Raw genomic sequence first — 23,202 nt, forward strand, 5'->3', positions numbered from 1 at the left:
GATACTGTTCAATTTTGACTCTATTTACAAGCAAAGGTGCTTTGCTTGGCCTGACTGTGTGACTGCCTGTGGTTCACAGAGCTCGTTATCCTGCTCCTGCCGAGCTAAGATGTCTGCAGCAGTGGTGGCTGACCCAGCCAATTAGAGATGAGCACACTCTGTTTCTGGTCCAAGTGTTTCCCTATGGGCTTAGCTAACCAGCTTAGTTACTCACAATAAGTCTGGGATGGGGATGAGCAGGTAAGAGCCAGGCTGCCACACACATCCCTGGGCTAATCTTCTGCTGTCTTCTTAACCTGGCACACAATGCCAGCCTTGGAGGGAATGAGCCAGCAACTGGAGGGTTGCTGGCACCAATATCTCAGGTGCAACCTACTAAACTGCTCATTGGGCGCTGCACTGTGGCTGCCCTCTGCTTCAGCTTCTCCAACCTAATGTGTGTGTGTGTGTGTGTGTGTGTGTGTGTGTGTGTGTGTGTATATCGCGGGGTTGGATAACAGCAGAAGACAACTTTCCATCTCATGCGGACTAATAAAGTATATGTTATTCAATCTTTCTGCTTCCCTACAGTAACCCCCCACACACAATGCTGAATCCTTCCCGAGCACAGCAGGGTAGGTCGGCTCATATGCCTAATGAATTTTGAAGGATACATTAAAGTCTTGTAAAGTCCTAAACTACTTGATTCACCTAGATTATAATTGTAAAACGTATTTTTGATTCATCTCAGGTAATAGGATTTAGAGAGGGATTAAGATGAGAAGAGCATTAGGAGTGTCCACAGCCAGAGAGGAGACATTTTAGGAATGGCCTCATCTGAGGCTTTGGATGACTCAGATTTAATTTCTCACCTCAGTGTTACATCCAAACAAACAAGCAAAGTCTGAAGGAGCGCTGCACCAAGCAACACAACATTATGTTGTGAAGAGACTGTGTGTGTAGGGGTGGGGGTTGAGCTCTCACCACAATCCCTCACTCTCCTGAAGATGTCCGCTGTACACATGCCCTCGGGACGCTTTTTGCTCACTCAACAATTAAATGCATTGGGGGACGATGGACTCTGCCATTTTAGAATGTTCGCAAACGATTGCCTTCTCCTGCAACAAGACATAGAAGAGAGAGGAGCAGTGGCCTGTGGTCAAAGAGAGTAGCAGAGTACATTTGTGGTTGCTGTACAGATTATTTTCTCTTGTTTGTCTCATCTAAATGATGAGAAGCACGCAGCCATATTCATTTAGAAATGTGTTATTTCAGTCCAAACCTAAAGATAGATCAGTAGACCTGGAAGGGACGTGTTTAGGAACGATCAACACACTGACGCTCACAATGGAAAAGCATAAGTGAGTGAGTGAGTGACGCACATACTCCTTCACTCCTTGTGAAATCTCCAAAGGCTGCCTGCGACAAAAAAATGACTGGAGCAGATATGGTCATCACAACAACGGCTAACCCTATTTCAGGCTTATCGGGCGCACTGCAGCTACAACGATAATTGGAGTTTCCTCTGTCAGTCAGTCAGCCAGTCTGTCAGTCAGTTAGTCAGTCAGTCAGTTAGTCAGTCAGTCAGTTAGTCAGTCAGTCATGCCTGAGAGAGGCTCCAGGATCTGTCTACTCTGATTGCTGTCTTTAGTTCCCCCTTCACAATGGCGCTCGGCTAACGAGCAGGTTGTAGTCAGGCTCAGATCTTAGGCCATTGAAGATGATGACGGTGATATAATACCACATTTCCCTCATCATTATTAACTAGCGGATGACAGCATTAGAGCTGCAGAATGAATCCAGCCAGCCAGCAGGAGATGGTACTGATTGATTGACTCAACCACATTATTCTTATTATTATCCTAGGCTGTTTTGGTCAATCTGTGCCAAAGCTAATGAGATAAGAGATGCATTTGAAATGATTGCAAATAAAGACCTTTTAGTGTTTTGATTAAGGCTGACTGCGGAATGAACAGTGCTGTAAATGCTCTCTAATTCCATCATTTTCTCTTCATGCAGCTGCCTGCTAGGTTGCTAACATCCTGATGTGAGTGTTAGGTCATGTTCTCTCTGTTGTGATATGTTGATGTGTTGTGGTTGGAAGCTGAAAGGGGCATGCTTGGAGGGGGAGCGACTCTGTCACTCTGTCTGAAGACGTGTCTCCTGAGGTCAGGGAAAGTGCCAGGGTTTGTGCATCACTGTGGTTCTCTCTCCCCATGTTCCTCACAGCATCTATGCTGGTATGCTTTCCTTTGTTTCTTTTCTCTTTTTTCCCCTTTTCAGTTACTGAGCACATGACAGTGCTCTTGCGACACACAAACATGACTTCACTTTTACGGAGACATGAGTTGACAACAGGCCTGGGATTAGGAGCCCCTCCCCGAACCATACTGAACAACATAGTCTACTTAAGTCACACTTGTTTTTGGATAGAACTATAAAACAGATCTGTCTCTCGCCAGCAGAGTACTGCGGTAGAGTGTGTGTGCGCGCCTGTTTGTCTGTGTGTGAGGAGAGATGGGCCAGTTTTGTTATCAGTATGTTACACTGTAGTGGATTGGGTGGATAAATGTGCTCCATTCATGTGTGAGTGTAATCATACTGAATCCTTTTGTTGATCTGAGCCAGATGCTAAGCAAGGCTCCTCACTGGGATGGGGTCGGTGTGTATTTTACTCTCCAGCTGTATCTGACTCCACTGACCCACGAATGACATAACAGAAGGATGGACCGCCTACAGCAGAGAGACACAGAGATGGAGAATGAACAGAGGCAGAATGAGTGAGAGAAAGAAGGAGAAGAGCAAACTAGAACAGATGTTGGAGTTGGAGGGATATAAGTGAGAGATAAGGAGAGAGATAAGTGAGAGATAAGGAGAGAGAGAGAGAGAGAGAGAGAGAGCGACACCATGAGTCAGCATCCTGAGGGTAACCCTCTCCTCCCTCTCGCCCCTTCACAGATACTGGGATCCTCTGTTCTTTTCTCTCCTCATGTTATCATGGTTGTGGAGCCGTTAAGCCTGTCACTCTTCTGCTGACTGCTGCTAATCATGAAGCTGAGAGGAGCAAGGTCGTCCCTCCTCTGCAACTCTCCTGGGCTCTGTGGCACAGCAGGGAGGAGGGATGGGTGTAGCTTATGGTTGGTTAACTTTAATATGGATGCAGCTGTGACCGTGTGAGCCCACTGGCCCTTGACAGCTTTTAAATCAGCAGGCTCTGCAGATACTGCTATAGGTTGAGGCTCTGGCCTATCCTAGGGCCTTGCACTATATTAGATAATGTTGCTGCTGCTGTAGCCTACACCCTGTGCTGATGATATAAGTGCAGATAATTAATTTACAGGACTGGGGATGTGTGAAGTCCATAGCCGTTCCTACTCCTACACAGGCTCAATTCAGACACCATTTACTATCTGAGTTGCAGCTTGACCCGCATCACACCTACAGTACCACTGTCTGAGAGAGAGAGAGACACCAGGAGCCCAAGGTGCCCTGGGCCAATTTCTCCAGAAAAAATAGACATCCAGAGCTGTGAGGTTAGAAGCAGTGGATGGATGACACCTTGGGGGCAGCCTGACACCTCAGTGGAGTAATGGTGGGTGCAGAGGTCATTCAGGTGAATGTGTCCCAGCAGGCCTGGGGAGACAGAGGACCCATGCGTTTGACTGAGCACAGGGGATCTGAAGCACTGACACCAACAGCCCACCATTAATTACATGATGGAGTGCTGTGTTTTGTGATTGGGCCTCACCGTGGCATGGAGCTAGCATCTGCCTCACAGGGATGAGCACCACAGTGTTAGAGCATGTTTCACAACACACACTGCTAGGCTAGTAAATGCCTTGATTCCAGAAAAGTCCTCAGCCATATGGAGGAAAGGAATGTGTGTGTGTGTATCCTCTGCATTACACATAGCGTTGCAAAATTCCGATTGCTTTCCCTAAATTCCCAAGTTTTTCAGAAATCCAGGTTAGAAAATTCCCTGTATTGGGAGGGAATAAGCAGGAAATCTGGAATTCTTCATTCAGGATTTCTGGAACACTTGGGAATTTTGGGAAAGTTAGTGGAATTTTGCAACCCTAATTACACACATTTGGGACTTTGCCACATTTTAATCTATTGAACAGTAAAAGATTTTCACAGATTCCTCCGGAACATTCATCACGCACACTTGTCCCCTGTTCCCACTGATTAGTACTTGTATAAGTGTGCCCTTTGGTTTCCGTTGTCTGTTGATTATTGTTGCTATGTCCGTTGGTGCGTGTGAGTACCTGTGCTGTGTGTTTTGGCTTTTGTGCCATTGTGGATTGCACAGATGATTACGGGTCTCGTCTCGTGCGATAATCATTGTGCGCTTATATTATTTATTTGAGGTAATCCTCGCTCTTTTGTTTACGTTTCAACCCTGTGTTTTGTATTGTGTTTGTTTGGTCTTCGTCCCCGTGCCCTAACACGGCATGCCATAATTCGGGCTTAATAATAAAAACTATTACGCATTCCTGCGCCTGTCTCCCGATCCTTCATGCCAACGTGACAAAGATGCACACATCTAGGAGAAGGTTTTTGCCAAATGGAGAAGATTCCTTGCTCACGTGACATACTGCATGTAATGGTATATGGTGGACAGAGACTAAACCTCCGGACACCCTGTCTTGTCAGGGGAATCTTCATTATGTAGAATTTAGATAACAGAATAAATGACCTCCCTGGAGAATTCCACATGCGTTCGAGAGATGTGGAACCATAAGCTACATACTGTAGGTGTGTCTTCAAAACAGACCAATTAGGGGACTCTGATATCTGTTACTCTTTTATCCAGTGGCAGATTCCTGAGCCCTTCTCTCAGATGCTTTTGGATGTGTGTGTGCGTGTGTGTTTGCATGTGTATTTGTGTGCGTGCTTGTGTGTGTGCTTCCATGAGTTTGTGGACACTTGTGTGTGTTAGTTAAAGTGTGGAGACTCTGAGTCAACCACCCTCAGTGCTCCTCCTCTCCACTGGTATCTGCCCTGAGATGCTACAGGCTCTACAGATGATTACTGTATTGCTGATGCTAAGAAAAAGCAGAAAATAAATGTTAAAAAATTCCTGGTATTACCCTTCCATTTGTGAGTCACTCACTCAACTCCAACCAATATGAGGATGAAAGCCTTGTGTAATTAACAGGGATACAAATTGAGAGGGTGACTTAAAAACTGATAATCAAAGGAACCTATCTTTTTAGGAATCATACCCCAATTGATACACCTCAAAATTATTCTGATTCCTTCAGTTACTTCCAATAGTGTGTATGGTAATGGTAACATTCACTCTAGGTATATGTAAATGGGGATAATGGAACATACAGATATAGTTGACTGAGAAAGTAGTGGGAAGATGAAACACCACATAGGAGGAAATGTATAGGTACTGTGACAGTACAGAGAGATGCAGAGAAGGAGGGAGTAGAGACGAGAGAGAGAGAGAGAGAGAGAGAGAGAGAGAGAGAGAGAGAGATAGCTGGAAGACCAGGGAATGTGAGGTGAAGTTCAATTATTTTCATTTGTCCTGGCTGGCTGCACTCACTCCAAATACACCAGCATACAGGGCTGATGGGTACTATGGAGGCCATTGAGTCTCCACCTCCGAGTATACAATGACTCTGTTATCTGTGAAGAGGAGGAATGAGGTTCATCTCTGATGTGACAACCTCACTAACACCATCTGACAGGACCGAGCAGGCCACAAAGACTGCATTGTATAGCCATGGGGTTGGTGTGTGCGTTTTTGTTTGTTTGTGTGTGGTGTGCGTGCGTGCATGCCTGCATTTGTGTGTGCATCCGTGCGTGCATGGATTTGTGTGTGTGTATGCGTGCATGCGTGTGCATGCAAACAGCAGGAGCCTCTCAATAAAATAACAAAGTAACACATTAATTACATAGTAAGTTGAATCATTCTCTGTCATATTCTAAGTACCGTAAATTCTTTGACATTTTGCTGAAGGGAGATTATGCATTGCAAGTCTAGATTGTGGCCTGGTATCAACTTTACCCTTCAAAGTATTTGATGTTATCATTACCTTGGTCTTCAGAGAGATGTGACATATAGTGTATGGGATGTATTTTAGACTGTTTATATGGCCTGTTTCTTTGGCATTTCTCTGAGGGAAGACTTGCATGGACTACAACCAAATTCTGGGACAGTTTGGGCTGGGGCTGGCAGATTGTGCCTCTGTTCCCCTGTGTGTCTGTGAGCCTGGACCAGCTGTGATTTGTCCCTCTTTAGAGCTGAAGAGTGGACACACACAACTTTTATCCTGAAAAGCTGCCCCCATAGGGATAGTAATTCCTAAATCATGCCACATGGCATGCAAAAGAAGGGTTGATTTATGGTAACATCAATCTTTAGGGGAAAAATATAGGTCAAACTGAGTATGATGAGGATATTCCTAACAAGTAATCACTGGTTTTTATGTTATCACTGGTTATGTTTATGTTTATGTTGTCACTGGATTTACTGTAGATGGTGTTTGTCATGACTTGTTCTGTTATAACGGTTAGTTAGGTAGCCAAACATTACATGACCCATTCCACTACAAGCATTTTTTCTAAGAACACAAATAAATATTTAGCAACAATTTGTAATTTTGGGATGTGTTCATTTTGACCATTGTTTGATGAACAAGGAGATAAGGTTGTAGATTATGCAGAAATTGTCCCATAACTCATATTTATTCTATTACTCTACCTATTCTACATCTCCATTGCTATCGCCAGCTAATTGCTATCACCAGCTTTGTCTACTGTAGAGGGCTGTTTCTTTCTGAAAGGATGTATTAGTATTCATAGCCATGCATACAGAGTTGTGTTGAGTGGAGTTTTGTCTGCCCGGCAGAGAGGAGAGAGAGGGAACATGATGATTACTGAAGCTCAGCGCCAGTCGAGCCATTTCAAAGCCACTTCTCCCTCCACTGCCAGCCTGGAGACGAGGCTCACATCCAAGACACTGAAGATCTGGTCTCTTTTCTCTCTCTCCTCTCTCTTTATTCTCTCTCTCTCAACTCTTTTTTCTCTCTCTCCTCGCATCTTCTCCGACACCCAGCAAACTGTCCTCTTCTTTTACAGGATGACTCTCAAGTTCCTGTCTCCTTGCAAGCGCTATATGAACTTCCTCTGTTTTTACAAAGACGTTAGGGGGTTGGTTAGAAGAAGCGCTATCTCCTGAGGTTTTCGAGACCTACCACTTCCTTTGGAAAAGGTGTTGTGTTGGCCTATGCTTGGTTGTCATTGAAGCTGTGAGTGTCTAACAATTGTATGCATATTATATGAAACCTTGTTGTCAGTTGTATTGTGTAGATGAGGTGCATTCACTGGAGTGACTGATGGAATGGGAAAGCATATTGTTTGTCCTCTAACCTCTTGTTTGACCTCTAACCCGTTGTTTGTTTTCTAACCTCTTGAAACTGAACCTCTTGTACATTTGTCGTGTAATAACACTTTGTGTCTCTGTCTCTGTCTGCTCAGGGAAGGTTCTGAACACGGACCTGCGCCACTACCTCAGCCTGCAGTTCCAGAAGGGCTCGTTGGACCACAAGCTGCAGCAGGTCATCCGGGACAACCTCTATCTGCGCACCATCCCCTGTAAGTTTCCTCAACCTCTGCCCTGAAATGGCACCCTATGCGGGCCCGGGTGAAATGTAGTACACTATAGATGACAGACGCACCCATCAGTGTCTCTCTCACACACTTGAAAATCACCATGACAACACAAGCAAAGACATCCTCATAAACCCAGACGTTGCTCCAAATTGCAGTCTGCGATTACGGTCTTTTATGCAAAAGCTTCTACTTTGAGTGGTTGAATATATAAATCAATCTGCAAATTAGATTAAATCTGAATGACCTTTAGAGCCGTCAGTTAAGAGTAGACGTGGAGGTGCTATCCTCTTCTCAATGGTCATAATAGCTGTGTTCTTAAAGTAGGAAAGGATGTTAGGTTCTATTAGAAGGGACGATGAACATGCATGAAGAACAGAGACCTTATCTCCAAATTACTACATTATTATGTAATTACCACACACATTAAGTGACAAAATTAAGAGCATAATATTTACCATTACATTTTTCCAAAGGAGAGTCTCTAATAAGAACAGTAACATGTTTGAGCCACACACAGTCCCACTGTTCCTCAGGCTATGGCAGACAGTTCTGCATGGCACTGTCACAAACGCAAGCAGAAGTGTGAAATATTTCCGGGAAGTAAGCAGCTTACCTCTCATGTATATTTACGTTTTTGGAGAGGAGGAATATTTCTCCCACTATCACTCCCTTCTCTCAACCAAATCAAATCAAATCAAATTGTATTTGTCACATGTGCTGAATACAACAGATATAGATAGACCTTAGCGTGAAATGCTTACTTACAAGCCCTTAACCAACAATGCATGTCACATTCTGATCTTAGTTCTTTTGTTATGTCTTTGTTTTAATATGGTCAGGGCGTGAGTTGGGTGGGTTGTCTATGTTCCTTTTTCTATGTGGTGTTTTTGAGTTTGGCCTGGTATGGTTCTCAATCAGAGGCAGTTGTCGTTTAGTTGTCTCTGATTGAGAATCATACTTAGGTAGCCTTTTCCCACCTGTTCCCACCTTTTCCCACCGCCTCACCTTCTTCCACCGCCTCACCTTCTTCCACCGACGAGCGTTACAATGAAGTTTTAAGAAAATAGAGCTAAGAAAATATTTTCTAAATAAACTAAAGTGTAAAAAAAAAGTAACACAATAAAATAACAATAATGTGTCTATATACAGGGGGTACCAGTACCAAGTCAATGTGATATTTCAGTTGTTATTTTTTTATAAATGTGCAATTTAGAATTTCCAATTCTAAAAACTTGTTTTTGCTTTGTCATTATGGGTTATTGTGTGTAGATTGATGAGAAAAAAAAACAACTGCATCCATTTTAGAATAAGGCTGTAATGTAACAAAATGTGGAAAAAGCCAAGGCGTCTGAAAACTTTCCGAAAGCACTGTAAATACTGTATGATGTGTTAGCAATGCATTACTCTGAATCAAAAGTATTCTGTTTATAGCTAATATCACTGAATCAATTTTAAATCAATACACTGAAAATGATCAAAGTCAGATATAAAAATAAAAATAACTGGATTTGTCTGTCCTTTTCTTGTGTGTATCACACAGTTCCTGTAAGGCCATGCTGTCCTTGTGCTTTTGAGAGCTTTCTAGCACTTTGGGTTGATAATGCTCCATTACAAAAACCAAACATCACCCACTCCCCTTGGCGTGACCAGGGCACAGCAACATTATGGTCTGTGAGTGGGCCACGAAAGATGGTACAAACAAGAGGGAGAGAGAGAGAGAGGGAGTGAGGGAGAGAGTGCTCGCAGGTCCTTGTTGTGTGCCTTGATAATCCCTTGAGTCTTCTTCATTGGGTCGCCTCCATGTCCTCTAGATGGTAACACAGGCGCAGCACAGGCTGCTGAATCTGACTTTCCTGATTGAACTCTTGGTAACATAAAACCATTGAGTTTAGTTTTTGCGTGAATATAGTTCAGTGCCACACTAAAGTAGGCTTGACATTGTATTCTGATGTCACGTTCTGACCTTAGTTCTTTTGTTATGTCTTTGTTTTAGTATGGTCAGGGTGTGAGTGGGGTGGGTTGTCTATGTTCCTTTTTCTACGATTTGGGATTTCTGTGTTTGGCGTGGTATGGTTCTCAATCAGAGGCAGCTGTCAATCGTTGTCTCTGATTGAGAACCATACTTAGGTAGCCTGGTTTCACTTTTGAGTTGTGGGTGATTGTTTCCTGTGTCTGTGTTTGCACCATACGGGACTGTTTCGATTTTCCTTTCTTCTTTCACTTTGTTATTTTGTATTTTGTGGTGTTCAGTTTTACATATTAAAATTAAAAACCACACTGCGCATTGGTCCGATATCTCTTACTCCTCGTCAGAAGAAGAGGACAAGCGTTACAGAATCACCCACCACCAAAGGACCAAGCAGCGTGGTAACGGGCAGCAGCAGCGATCTCAGGGCTCCTGGACATAGGAGGAGATTCTGGATGGCAAGGGAACCTGGGTACAGGCTGGAGAGTATCGCCGCCCCAAGGCAGAGCTGGAGGCAGCGAAAGCCAAGAGGCGGTGGTATGTGGAGGCAGCACGGCAGCGCAGTTGGAAGCCCGAGAGGCAGCCCCAAAAATGTCTTGGGGGGGCACACGGGGAGTGTGGCTAAGTCAGGTAGGACAACTGAGCAAACTACCCGTGCTGACCGTGGAGAGAGAAGGACCGGGCAGGCACCGTGTTATGCCGTGAGGCGCACGGTGTCCCCGGTGCTGCTCAGCGCATCTGGTCTCCAGTGCGTCTCCCCAGCACAGCCCAGTGCGGGCTATTCCACCTCGCCGCACTGGCCTGGCTACGGGGAGCATTCAGCCAGGTAGAGTTGGGCATGCTCGAGACCTCCTGTGCGCCTTCACGGTCCGGTCTATCCAGTGGCAGCCCCCCGCACCAGGCTGTCTCCTCCCTACAGGTGCTCCCTTCTGTCCTAAGCTGCCAGAGTCTCCCGTCTGTCCTGAGCTGCCATAGTCTCCCGTCTGTCCTGAGCTGCCATAGTCTCCCGTCTGTCCTGAGCTGCCATAGTCTCCCGTCTGTCCTGAGCTGCCAGAGCCGCCCGTCAGTCAGGAGCTGCCAGAGCCGCCCATCAGCCAGGAGCTGCCAGAGCCGTTCGTCAGCCAGGAGCTGCCAGAGCCGTCCGTCAGCCAGGAGCTGCCAGAGCCATCCGTAAGCCAGGAGCTGCCAGAGCCGCTCGTCAGTCAGGAGCTGCCAGAGCCGTCCGTCAGCCAGGAGCTACCAGAATCGCCCTTCACTCCGGAGCTGCTGGAGTCTCCCGCCTGTCCGGTGCTGCCAGAATCTCCCGTTCGTCCGGTGCTGCCGGAATCTCCCGTCCATTTGGGACCCGTGGCTATGGTCCCCAGTCCGAGGTCGGCGGCGAGGGACGCCGCTCTAAAGAGGCAACGGAGGCGGTTAAAGAGGCGGAGAAAGACTATGGTGGAGTGGGGTCCACGTCCCACGCCAGAGCCGCCACCGCGGACAGACACCCACCCAGACTCTCCCCTATAGGTTCAGGTTTTGCGGCCGGAGTCCGCACCTTTGGGGGGGTGTACTGTCACGTTCTGACCTTAGTTCTTTTGTTATGTCTTTGTTTTAGTATGGTCAGGGCGTGAGTGGGGTGGGTTGTCTATGTTCCTTTTTCTATGATTGTCCCTGATTGAGAACCATACTTAGGTAGCCTGGTTTCACTTTTGCGTTGTGGGTGATTATTTCCTGTGTCTGTGTTTGCACCACACGGGACTGTTTCGATTTTCATTTCTTCTTTCACTTTGTTATTTTGTATTTTGTGGTGTTCAGTTTTACATATTAAAATGGACACTTACCACACTACGCATTGGTCCGATATCTCTTTCTCCTTGTCAGAAGAAGAGGACAAGCGTTACATCTGAGGACTTTGTAAGAGACATACCATGGCCTTGAATTACATGATCATCCTGAATTATGGCTTTAACGTAATACAGATCTTTAATTTAAAAAAATTGACAATCCTACACACTTATACATTTTTTAGCTATAACCCATTTTCTAGCATTAAAGACAGCTAATGCTTGCAGTCAGGCATTACTGAGACATCAGAAGTTCAGAGTGTCTCATCTTCAAAGTAAGTGCTATGGCCACAAAAAGACTGATGCTCCTCGTTTTTGCAATGCTTTCTTCCCTCTGTATTATTTGACAGCGAATCCCAGTGGCATTTTCAAGTGCCAACATGAAACAATGCAAAAAAATGCCATGTTATTTTTCTGTCCCTCTTTTTCTGAGTGAAACCGCCTCTGATGTCTCTGTTGTGGTGTGTGTCTTTGTCTGTGGCTGTGGCATCCATGCAAGCCAGGTCTTTAAAAAGTAGGGCCGCAGTATTTGAAAGGGAGAGATTATGAAAGACTTGTTGTGGCGCCAATTTGGGTCCAAGGTAGACAAATGTTCATGCATTCTCATTGTCGCTCTCACACATACATACAAACACACACACAGAGGCATGCACACACAGACACGTGCACAAACACACATGCACACACACACACACACGCGCACACACAAACAAACACAAACACACATTGCCAAGAGTTCCACTGCTGAGGGAAAAGTGATTGCTTCCGATGAACGTGACCATGTGAATGACTATGCATAATGGCAGGAAATGACTGTTCTCTGTGATAAAGCGTTTATACATTTCTCTTGTCTGCTAAATGAACTGCATTTCATTTTCATCAGGAACATTTATTATCTGGGGAATTTGTTTGAAAATTCTGCTCCCACAGCTCATTTGAAAGTAACCGTAAATTAACTATTGACTGTGTCAGGATTATTTTTTTGTGTGTGCTAAAATACTTTCTGCTTTCAAGTAGATACATAGCACCCTCAAATGAAAGCATAGTTCGTCCTCTTTGTCTTTCCCTCAACAGGTTGACAATGGAATAATTACAGGAGCAGTAATATTGATGTGACATCTGGATGATGCTGCAGGCAAGATAGAGGCTTGGCAGGTAGTGGTGCCCTCAGTAATTGGGCCATGGGGGACATTTTCTGGGACCAAAGCTTTCATGGGGAGACAGAAACAGACATCCTGTTAATGAGAGAATGCTGTGAACTCCCTGATGCTCATATCACACAAGCACCATGTCCTTTTCTTTTGGTTACATCATCTGTGATACCGGTGGCCCTCACTCCATGTTTCCTAAATCAAATCAAATGTTCTACCATTTGTATCAGTGTTCATGGGCTCATTCTGTCTTAGGCTGTCGTTGAATTCTCATATGCTCATAGGTGTGTGTTTGTTTGTGTGATTGACAGGCACCACACGGCTGCCAAGAGAAGGGGAGGTGCCGGGGGTGGACTACAACTTCATCAGCGTGGGAGACTTCCGTATCCTGGAGGAGAGTGGCCTTCTGCTGGAGAGTGGAACCTACGATGGTGAGTACTCACTAAGGAAGCGTTCAATAATGAATTGATTAATAAGCTTAGTAGTCAATTGCATTGACCAAGGCTAAATTGATTGGTCAGGGGAACATGATTAAGAGGCTTGTTAGAACTGAAACCTTTGATCACAAGGATACTCAAGAGCCCTTGTGCTGCTCTATCCATTAAGAGCTCTTTTAATCTGTAGAGCAGCAATGTGCTGGCCCACCTGATCACCACTCTCAGTAGATCTTTCAAACTGCTGAACCCACTACTGCAGAGGAGGAGCTATTTACTCATGTGATGATGGCCCTCTCTACCTATTTTATTTATTTAACTAGGCAAGTCAGTTAAGAACAAATTCTTATTTACAATGACGGCCTAGGACCAGTGGATTAACTGCCTTGTTCAGGGGGCAGAATGACAGATTCTTTACCTTGTCAGCTCGGGGATTCAATCTAGCAACCTTTCGGTTACTGGCCCAATGCTCTAACCACTAGGCTGCCTGCCACTCCTATGAGGGGAGGCTGTGTTCATTGCATGCTTCCAAAAACTACTGGCAGCTACTGGATATCTTTAAGTGGGTTTCCATCATTGGGGTATCCTCTCAGACAGAAGAGGAGTCCTCTTCTTTACGAGGGAAAATCTGCTTCATTTTTGCCTCAGTGGTGACACACTGAACTTGGCTCATGTGTGACCTCCTGTACTGTAAGTAACCATAGCAAATGCTGTTATAGCTCGGGGATGATAGTTCATATTGTCACTGAGAGGAGAATAGAAATATGTTTTATCTGTAGAGTTGTTGACACAAGGAAGGCTGTTTCTGGGTTTTCCTGATACTCTATGTAGTCCATTACAGTTGAACGAGTTCTTATCAGTTGTTTTACTTTAGTTATACTACAATGGCACATTAAGTACTTACCCTGTATTATGGGGTTGAATAGTCTCAGAGTATTTATGTCGTGAAGGGATTGGAGCCGGGGATTTTTTTCACATTGTTTGATGATTATGGCAATAACATGATAATCTCCTCTCTTTAAGCTGTCTTTCATACACCAAATCCCAGCTGTCTGCTGTGGAATCAGAATGGAATGGACTCAGTCTTTGAATGTCAGAGGCGCACCTCTGGTCTAGTGGTTGGCCCATATCACTTATCCTTCTCTGCAATGTCTCTCCTATTTCCTCCCGTTTATATTCCGTGTGATGGAGAGTTTAAAGATGAAGTCAAATCCTCATCTGGAGTAAGAGTCTTACCAAGCAGCAGCACCGCTTCTATGAAGGGGTTTGGCACTGGCAGGTCCTGGCTGTTGACAGTCTTCTGAGCCCTCTGATGTGATGCTCCCTGAGGTTCCCCTTCCTGTCAGTCAACTCACAGCTGACAGACGCAGGTCAACACTGACACCTCCTCACACACACTTTGAGCAAATCGCAGCCCTGTTGGTTTGGGGGAAATACAGAATTGAGATCACATACGGTAAGAAAGGAGCTGCAGGATTCAGGAGCTGCCAAGTCAAGGGACAGCCACCCGCGACTGTGAGCTTCCCTTCATCTCTCAGCTGCAGCCAGACCTGTGGGTTTTTCTGCACCTTTACAGGCAGCCAGATAACACACGACACAGAATGGCGTTTAGCTGGGCTGTAGTAAAGCACACATTCTGAATGATTTGATTAGTCTAGAGAGAGAGAAGAGGACTAGGGATAGATTTATAGGACTTCAGCCAAGTGCCCAGAGTCAGCTTTTCAATGGCAAGCTCTCAAATCTGTACACTAGCAGTGTTTGGCTGGGTGAATATATGTGTATTGACTTTCCAAGGCTCTAGGCTGCACTTTGCTGTCCATTGAAGACCCTGATAGTGGTAGGTCCTCGACAGAAACATGTATGCCTGCTGGGCATTTCCACGTAAAAGGAACCATGAGCACCAACATGTGAAGTTCATAGGAGCATATCAAATTAGGTGTCAAATGTACATTTTTGTCATTTAGCAGACACTCTTATCCAGAGCAACTTTCAATAAGTAGTAAGTGCATACTTTTTTGTACTGGTCCCCAGTGGGAATTGATCCCACAACCCTAGCATTGCAAGCACCATGCTCCACCAACTGAGCCCCACAAGAAAGCTAAGAGTCTATGTTTTGGGGAAATTAAGGCATAGATTTATTTAATTTTTTTAAATGTTCCATCTTAAAAATTAGGCATAAGTAATGGCTTTGATTACCGGATAAACAGATGCAAAAGGGGCCTTAGAAAACATCTACCATAAAAAGTCTTAAATGGTATCAGAAATACGTCCAAACACAATAATGTTGATTGCAAGACAACTGGCAATGAATATCAACACTTATATTTAGTTTTAGAGAAATATTGCCTTGTGCATTGTAATTCCGTTAACAAAGACCCACATATCCTCATGAGGAGGGAGGATGATGAAATCTTACAGAAGTAACAGACCTACCAATTGGTTATAGTGATTTTACTGATATCAATTTGGTTTAGGAATTTTTAAGTGATTCAAACTCGCAATTCTGTTACCAAATTGATAACGGAATCACTGCAAATGAATTGGCTATAATGGGAAATGATAGTAGCCACAAACGACAGTTGGGTCGCCTGCTACTGTCCTGCCTCCCACTGGCATACTGTTATGTTCAGCTGGTTACTGTTTTCTTTCACTTTCTGTTATCTGGTGGTCAAACCAAGAGTGTTAACAACCGTCTGAGTCTGGACAACCTCTCCCTCTCTCTCACTCTGCCTCTCGTTCTCACTCTCCAGTTAATGTCACCTCTCCCAGCTCTTACTGACACCTACCCATGAGCCCCCTCTCCTTCCATTTACTTTGAACAGCATCATCCCCCACTGAGCATCTACCGACACCAGACATCCATGGACATTAAAAAGTAGTTGAAATGTGGTCAGTCCACCCGGGCCTTAGTGTTAACGTCCACAGACAGACCAGACTGGACCAAATCTGAACCTATCATAGACATATGTTTCACAAGTTTGGATAGCACCTTACTGTACAGTGAGTAGAGCACATTAGAGTACAATACAATACACTACTGTACTGAACTGTACTCTACCCTACTCTACGCTGCTGTGCTGTAGTGTACTGCCCTGTACTGCTTTGGTTACTGTAGCTCAATAACCAAAATAGATTTTTCAGACTCAAGGTGCCATGTCATAGCTGATACCCCATTCTTTCTGCAGACATCTTTCAATCTTAATTGGGAACTGCCCTACTGGCACGGAGCTGTGGTCTCCCTGCACTATGAGTAAACTCAGGACAGCTGTGGAGGTCATTAGATAGTGGAATGATATTTTTATATTTATATGTGCTTGAACTGTATCCTCTTTTGCCATAAAGAGTATACTGAGTGAGTGTGTGAAAAATGAACACGACCCAGTTCTGCTGGAGTAGCCTGCTGTATTCGAGCCCTCTAGTTTATTTTATGTCCTCATTTTTAGTGCCCATACATTTGACTAGCCCAACTGACTTTTAGAGTATGTTGTAACCATATTACTCTTCAATGTGATCCTTAGCTAATCTTAATGGTGTTTCGAATAGCCCATTAGCCATTAGCTGCTATAGCTTGCATCCCTGCTCTCTGGCTGATTTGTACTGCTGTGCCAGACAGTCAGAGAACTAGCACTATTATCCTCTCTCTCTTCCCTTACTTCCTGTCATCCCTGGCCCTGTTAACCCCCCACCGCCACACAGACCACACAGGCCCACCCAGTGTCGCGCCAGACCTGCCCTGCCCAGTGAGCTGAGGCCTTTCCCCTCTCCCAGGCGGTGCTGCCGGGATGCAGTTCGTGCCAGGGTGACCCACAGGGTCCCAGGTTTCATGACACAGCCATCTGTGCCAGGCTCTGAGAGGGAGTCTGTCTGGGCTCAGCCCTCACTCCGGCTCTGCTCTTCTGTGTGGTTCAGGTCTGGTCAGGCGGCACAGCACAAGGACAGCTGCCCAGAAATTAACAACGCAGATAGGTCGGCGCTGCTGACATCACTGTTACTAGGAAATGGGAAAGTCTGTCTAATTCAAATTATTCTCAAATGTATTTTGGGCAGGGAATCCCACTCATGATTCTGATTTCTATGAGAACATATGGGCCTGGAGCAGTGGGATGATTATATCTTGAGTGGATGGTCAGGGGGCCGGAGCATAATTGCAAGTAATTTGAAGATTGCAAATTGACTGCAAGAAGCCCAAACAGGTATAATACTAGACATAATAATTTTATATTTACTTACTTTTGTATACGATCGCATACACTGAGTGCACAAAATATTAAGAACACCTGCCTAATATTGAGTTGCTCCACCCCCTTTTGCCCTCAATTCGTCAGGGCATGGACTCTACAAGGTGTCGAAAGCATTCCACAGGGATGCTGGCCCATGTTGACTTCAATGCTTCCCACTGTTGTGTCAAGTTGGCTGTATGTCCTTTGGGTACACATGTGAAACTGTTGAGCGTGAAAACCTCAGCAGCATTGCAGTTCTTTGACACAAACCTGCGCCTGGCACCTACTACCATACCCCATTCAAAGGCACTTAAATTGTTTGTCTTGCCCATTCACCCTCTGAATGGCACAACATACACAATCCATGTCTCAATTGTCTCCTTTAAGCTGTGTCCTCCCCTTCATCTACACTGATTGAAGTGTATTTAAGAAGTGACATCAATAAGGGATCATAGCTTTCACCTGGATTCACCTGGTCAGTCTATGTCATGGAAAGAGGAGGTGTTCTTAATGTTTTGTACACTTTGTGTATATCTCTCTATTATGCTTGTGAATACTTTGGAACAATTCTCCAAAATTAAAATCAATTGGAGCTGATTTGTTGGTGTTTTTACAGTCTTTTATATCCAACAATAAAAATGTAAAAATAAAAACATATTATAATTGTTTAGCTCAGAACTTGGCTGGCCGCCAGTTGGGAAACCCTGGACAGACTTCAATGTATTCAGTACTTTACAATGATGTATGCCTTGCTAAATGCACTAAATTCTCTAGTGGGTTGAGTACATGAATTTAGTGGGTTGAGTACATGAAATCAGTGGACTGATGCCTAGCATGTACTGTGGCTGTTTCTGACTCCTGTGCTTTGCCTTGGTGCATTTAGCAAGGAATAGATCAGTGTAAAGTACTGTATACATTGAAGTCTGTCCATGTCTATTAGTGTATATTTGTATTTGTTTTATTTTAAGAACAGATTTCTACCCCAGGCAAACCCTCCCCTAACCCGGACGACGCTGGGCCAATTGTGCACTGCCCTATGGGACACCCGATCGATCATGGCCTGTTGTGATACGGCCCAGGATTGAACCAGGGCCTGTAGTGATGCCTAGCACTGAAATGCAGCTCATCAACATGACATTTGCAATGTTTATGTCAAACAAACCACCCCCTCTCCTTGTCAGCTTATAAAACAGTTTAATATGACAAATAATAGCAGAAATCTCCTCTGACTTGTCACTTTCACACACCCTCACTTGCCTGACGCACATTTACCAGGGGCCGAGAGATATGTTTGTAATTAATACGTATGCTATAGCGTCTGGCTGATGAATGTCAGGGTGGCACGAGACAGATGACTATTAGCTAAGTGGCCCCCAATCTCTCCCTGCTATCGCTGTGCCACCAGGGTTAATGAAGCCATCTCTGACAAACTGCTGTGAGGGAGATGAGCACAGGAGCATTAATACCATACAATTTAGGATTACTATCGTAACCCCGGTTCCCTGATAATAGGAGTGAGATGTGTCACATTGGGATTCACTCGGAATCACTAATCAGGTGAAGAACCAATCACACATGTCTGTCGAGACAGACAGGTTCAGTGGCGAATGAGCCCCTCCCACTATTGCCTGTTTCTGTTTATTTGTTTTTTATTCGAGAATGTGGAACAATGTGTCTGTTTGACACTTTTCATTAACTCATGCATAGCAGTTCTTTATATGGACTAAAATAAATGTGTTCATATAGACAGAATATTATGTATAGGCTATATACTGAATTTTTATCTGTTATGAAAATAGAAGGGGCTCCTGAGTGGCGCAGCGGTCTAAGGCACTGCATCTCAGTGCTAGAGAGATGACACTACAGACCCTGGTGCAATTCCAGGCTGCTCACAACCAGTCGTGATTGGGAGCCCCAAAGGGTGGTACACAATTGGCCCAGCATCATTAGGGTTTGGCCAGGGTAGGCTGTCATTGTAAATAAGAATTTGTTCTTAACCGACTAAGTTTTAAAAAAAGGTAACATGGAAAAAGGCCAAAATGTGGATGTTTCAATTAAAAAAGACTATCACATGTCTATGGAAATGTGATTTTAGAGACACAAAGTAACAATAGGTTATGATTAAAGGGTTAGGCTGTAGTGGGCCCTCATCATCATCATTATTCACATCATTCTAATTAAATCAAGTCACAATTATCAGCTTTGGTATTGACATTAGTGAGCAGGCTTTCTGAATGAGGAGAGACACATGGTTAGGCCTACCAACGGAAAGAGTCTGAAAAATAAAAAATATTTTGAAATTTGGACCACAGAAAACCAAAGTTTATATGAAATGTCTGCCTTTTGCCCTACATTTTAACAAGTCTAATAAGTTAATTTAATATAGGACAACATCACAAAATCTATTCATCTTATGTTGTTTCATTTAGTCTCATTATCATTTAGGCTATTTCAAAATAACAGAACACCATATTGTTAATTGACACTATAGGCTATTATGCTAAAGATCTACGTATCTGAGATTCAAATTTTAGGCAAGGGCATATTTTAAAACTATTTTGATACTCACCTCATGTCTTGATAATATGAATGAGAATGTAGTCAGTAAATCAGCATTTGTCCATCTCTCCCATTGTTCCCATTTTCAATAAAAAAATATGCATGAGCAATTCATAAGACTATAACATTGGAATGTTGTAAAGTGCTGTCCTACCCTGGCTGGCGAGGAAACTCAGGTGAAGCCATTGAATAAAATGAATTACAAGGAAATAAAGCTTTTTAGCTTTTGAACCAGTTTTTTAATGCTACAGTATAGGCCTTCATTTTTAGCCTGTATAATTTCAACTATACTTTCCGTAAAGTATGAGACATCAAAATGTTTTAGAAAAACCTTGTGAGCTGTGTGTCATAACAGCTGTTATTTACTGTTATTCTGAAAATGATTTTCTCAATCAGCTGATGATTGTTGAAACAGGGCTCAAGTTCAATGTCTAATTTCACAGATAAATGCTTATAATATTGACAGGCCATCGACACTGCCATTAATACAAGGGACGATTTTATATAACACGATTTTGGACTACTAAAATGTTATTAGAATGTATACAAAATACGGTTCTAGTTTTAGGAGGTCATACTTAAATGTAAAATAATAATAGGCACACAAACTAAGGAATACTATTTTAGTATTCTATTATTTTAAGATTATCACCAAGACAGGCAGACAGTCCAGACAGACAAACAGTACAGTAGGCTAAACATAGCAAAAGAAGAGAATATTTGTATTATTAGAGATTATTTAAGAGATTTAAGAGAATCAATGCAAATGTATGCTGCTAATGAACAATAACTAGGCCCAATTCATTACCATTGAAACTATCCTCTTTGAACTGCCAGATCTGAATAAATGGATTGGATGGATGGCTTCGATAGTCCAGCAATCGTATTGCAAGTCGTGCATATGCTAATAATCCAAATATTCGGTTTAAAACGATCTTTCACTGCTACCCTCAGAATTCATTATTCTTAGAGGAGGTCAGAAGAAGCTGCATTGGAACCCAAATGGATCCTCTCTGTGCATGGAAAAAATATCCTGGTGCATGAAGGCTACACCCACGGGAAAGACAGACTGCAGATAAGTCCTTCTGGAAGTGGACTGAATATGATGTTTCCAATGCAGAGGTCACAGAACCCTCACTGATGGGGTTATCGCAAAGTTATCTGGAGAACACAACCATATCCCGGACAATGCTCAGATTTGCATCCGAAAGGTGACGATAATGGCCTGAAGGTGAAAAGCCTGGAGACCCAGGATGAAACCGATGAAATTGTGGACCGTGGTAACACTGCTTGCCTGCGTCTATTTGAGGAGAAAATACATTCTTTAAAACATTTTTTTTTTTTACTAGATATAGGCCTTGATATAGTATAGACTGTTTTTAGCCTTCAGCCTTTATATAATCATATGAACTAATTTCTAAACAATTGTAACGATGTTCGTCTGAGGAAGAAGGAGTAGACAAAAGCGCAGCATGGTACGGGTTCATATTGCCTTTAATTAACTGAACACTAAATATAAAAGAACAAGAGAATAAATGAAAACCGAAACAGTCCCGTATGGTGCAAACACTGAAACGAAAAACAACTACCCACAACCCATAGTGGGAAAACAGGCTGCCTAAGTATGGTTCTCAATCAGAGACAACGATTGACAGCTGCCTCTGATTGGGAACCATACTTAGGTAGCCTGTACCCACCTGTGTTTGTGGGTAGTTGATTCCTGTTTTGAGTTTTGTCACCTGATAGGACTGTTTCGTTGTTTCACCTTTGTTATTTTGTGTTCAGGTTAATAAAGTTAACATGGACACGTACCACGCTGCATTTTGGTCCGATCCTTCATATTCCTCATCAGACGAGGAAGAGAATCGTTACAATAATATTCTGCCCATATGAACACATTCATTTTAGGCAATAACTGAACCAATTTCTGTAGACTATATACAGTTGAAGTCGGAAGTTTACATACACCTTAGCCATAAATATACCTTAAAATATACCTTAAATACATTTAAACTCTGTTTTTCACAATTCCTGCCATTTAATCCTAGTAAAAATTCACTGTCTTAGGTTAGTTAGGATCACCACTTTATTTTAAGAATGTGAAATGTCAGAATAATAGTAGAGAGAATGATTTATTTCAGCTTTTATTTATTTCATCACATTCCCAGTGGGTCAGAAGTTTACATACACTCAATTAGTATTAGGTAGCATTGTCTTTAAATGGTTTAACTTGGGTCAAATGTTTCGGGTAGCCTTCCACAAGCTTCCCACTATAAGTTGGGTGAATTTTGGCCCATTGAGGCAGGTTTGTAGGCCTCCTTGCTCGCACACGCCTTTTCAGTTCTGACCACACATTTTCTATAGGATTAAGGTAATGTGATGTCCACTCCAATACCTTGACGTTGTTGTCCTTAAGCCATTTTGCCACAACTTTGGAAGTATACTTGGGGTCATTGTCCATTTGGAAGACCCATTTGCGACCAAGCTTTAACTTCCTCACTGATGTCTTGAGATGTTGCTTCAATATATCCACTAATTTTCCTTCCTCATGAAGCCATCTATTTGGTGCAGTGCAGCAGTCCCTCCTGCAGCAAAGCACACCCACAACATGATGCTGCCACCCCCGTGCTTCACGGTTGGGATGGTGTTCTTCAGCTTGCAAGCCTCCCCGTTTTTCCTCCAAACATAACGATGGTCATTATGGCCAAACTGTTCTATTTTTGTTTCATCATACAAGAGTACATTTCTCCAAAAAGTACAATCTTTGTCCCCATGTGCAGTTGCAAACCGTAGTCTGGCTTTTTTTTTTTTTTTTTTTACCCCTTTATCTCCCCAATTTCGTGGTATCCAATTGTTGTAGTAGCTACTATCTTGTCCCATCGCTACAACTCCCGTACGGGCTCGGGAGAGACGAAGGTTGAAAGTCATGCGTCCTCCGATACACAACCCAACCAAGCCGCACTGCTTCCTAACATCCAACCCGGAAGCCAGCCGCACCAATGCGCCGGAGGAAACACCGTGCACCTGGCCACCTTGGCTAGCGCACACTGCGCCCAGCCCGCCTGGTGCGCGATGAGACAAGGACACCCCTATCGACCAAGCCCTCCCTAACCCGGGCGACGCTAGGCCAATTGTGCGTCGCCCCACGGACCTCCCGGTCGCGGCCGGTTACGACAGAGCCTGGGCGCGAACCCAGGGACTCTGATGGCACAGCTGGCGCTGCAGTACAGCGCCCTTAACCACTGCGCCACCCGGGAGGCAGTCTGGCTTTTTTATGGTGGTTTTGGAGCAGTGGCTTCTTCCTTGCTGAGCAGCCATCCAGGTTATGTCGATATATGACTTGTTTTACTGTGGATATAGATACTTTTGTACCTGTTTCCTCCAGCATCTTCACAAGGTCCTTTGCTGTTGTTCTGGGATTGATTTGCACTTTTC

At 43.8% G+C, this 23,202-nt stretch overlaps 1 protein-coding gene across 5 annotated transcripts in view; it reads left to right on the plus strand.

The window, feature by feature from the left end:
• The window catches only part of LOC115138512 (membrane-associated guanylate kinase, WW and PDZ domain-containing protein 3-like), a 145,955-nt gene that overhangs the window by 92,499 nt on the left and 30,254 nt on the right, over positions 1–23,202 (plus strand). For all 5 annotated transcript variants that reach the window (XM_029675452.2, XM_029675418.2, XM_029675435.2 and 2 more), the window contains exons 2-3: positions 7,477–7,593; positions 12,866–12,985. In XM_029675452.2, the coding sequence (XP_029531312.2) occupies positions 7,477–7,593; positions 12,866–12,985 (237 nt within the window). The remainder of the gene's footprint in view (positions 1–7,476; positions 7,594–12,865; positions 12,986–23,202) is intronic.

The sequence above is a fragment of the Oncorhynchus nerka genome, linkage group LG2 (genome assembly GCF_034236695.1).
Source record: "Oncorhynchus nerka isolate Pitt River linkage group LG2, Oner_Uvic_2.0, whole genome shotgun sequence".
Classification (NCBI taxonomy): domain Eukaryota; kingdom Metazoa; phylum Chordata; class Actinopteri; order Salmoniformes; family Salmonidae; genus Oncorhynchus; species Oncorhynchus nerka.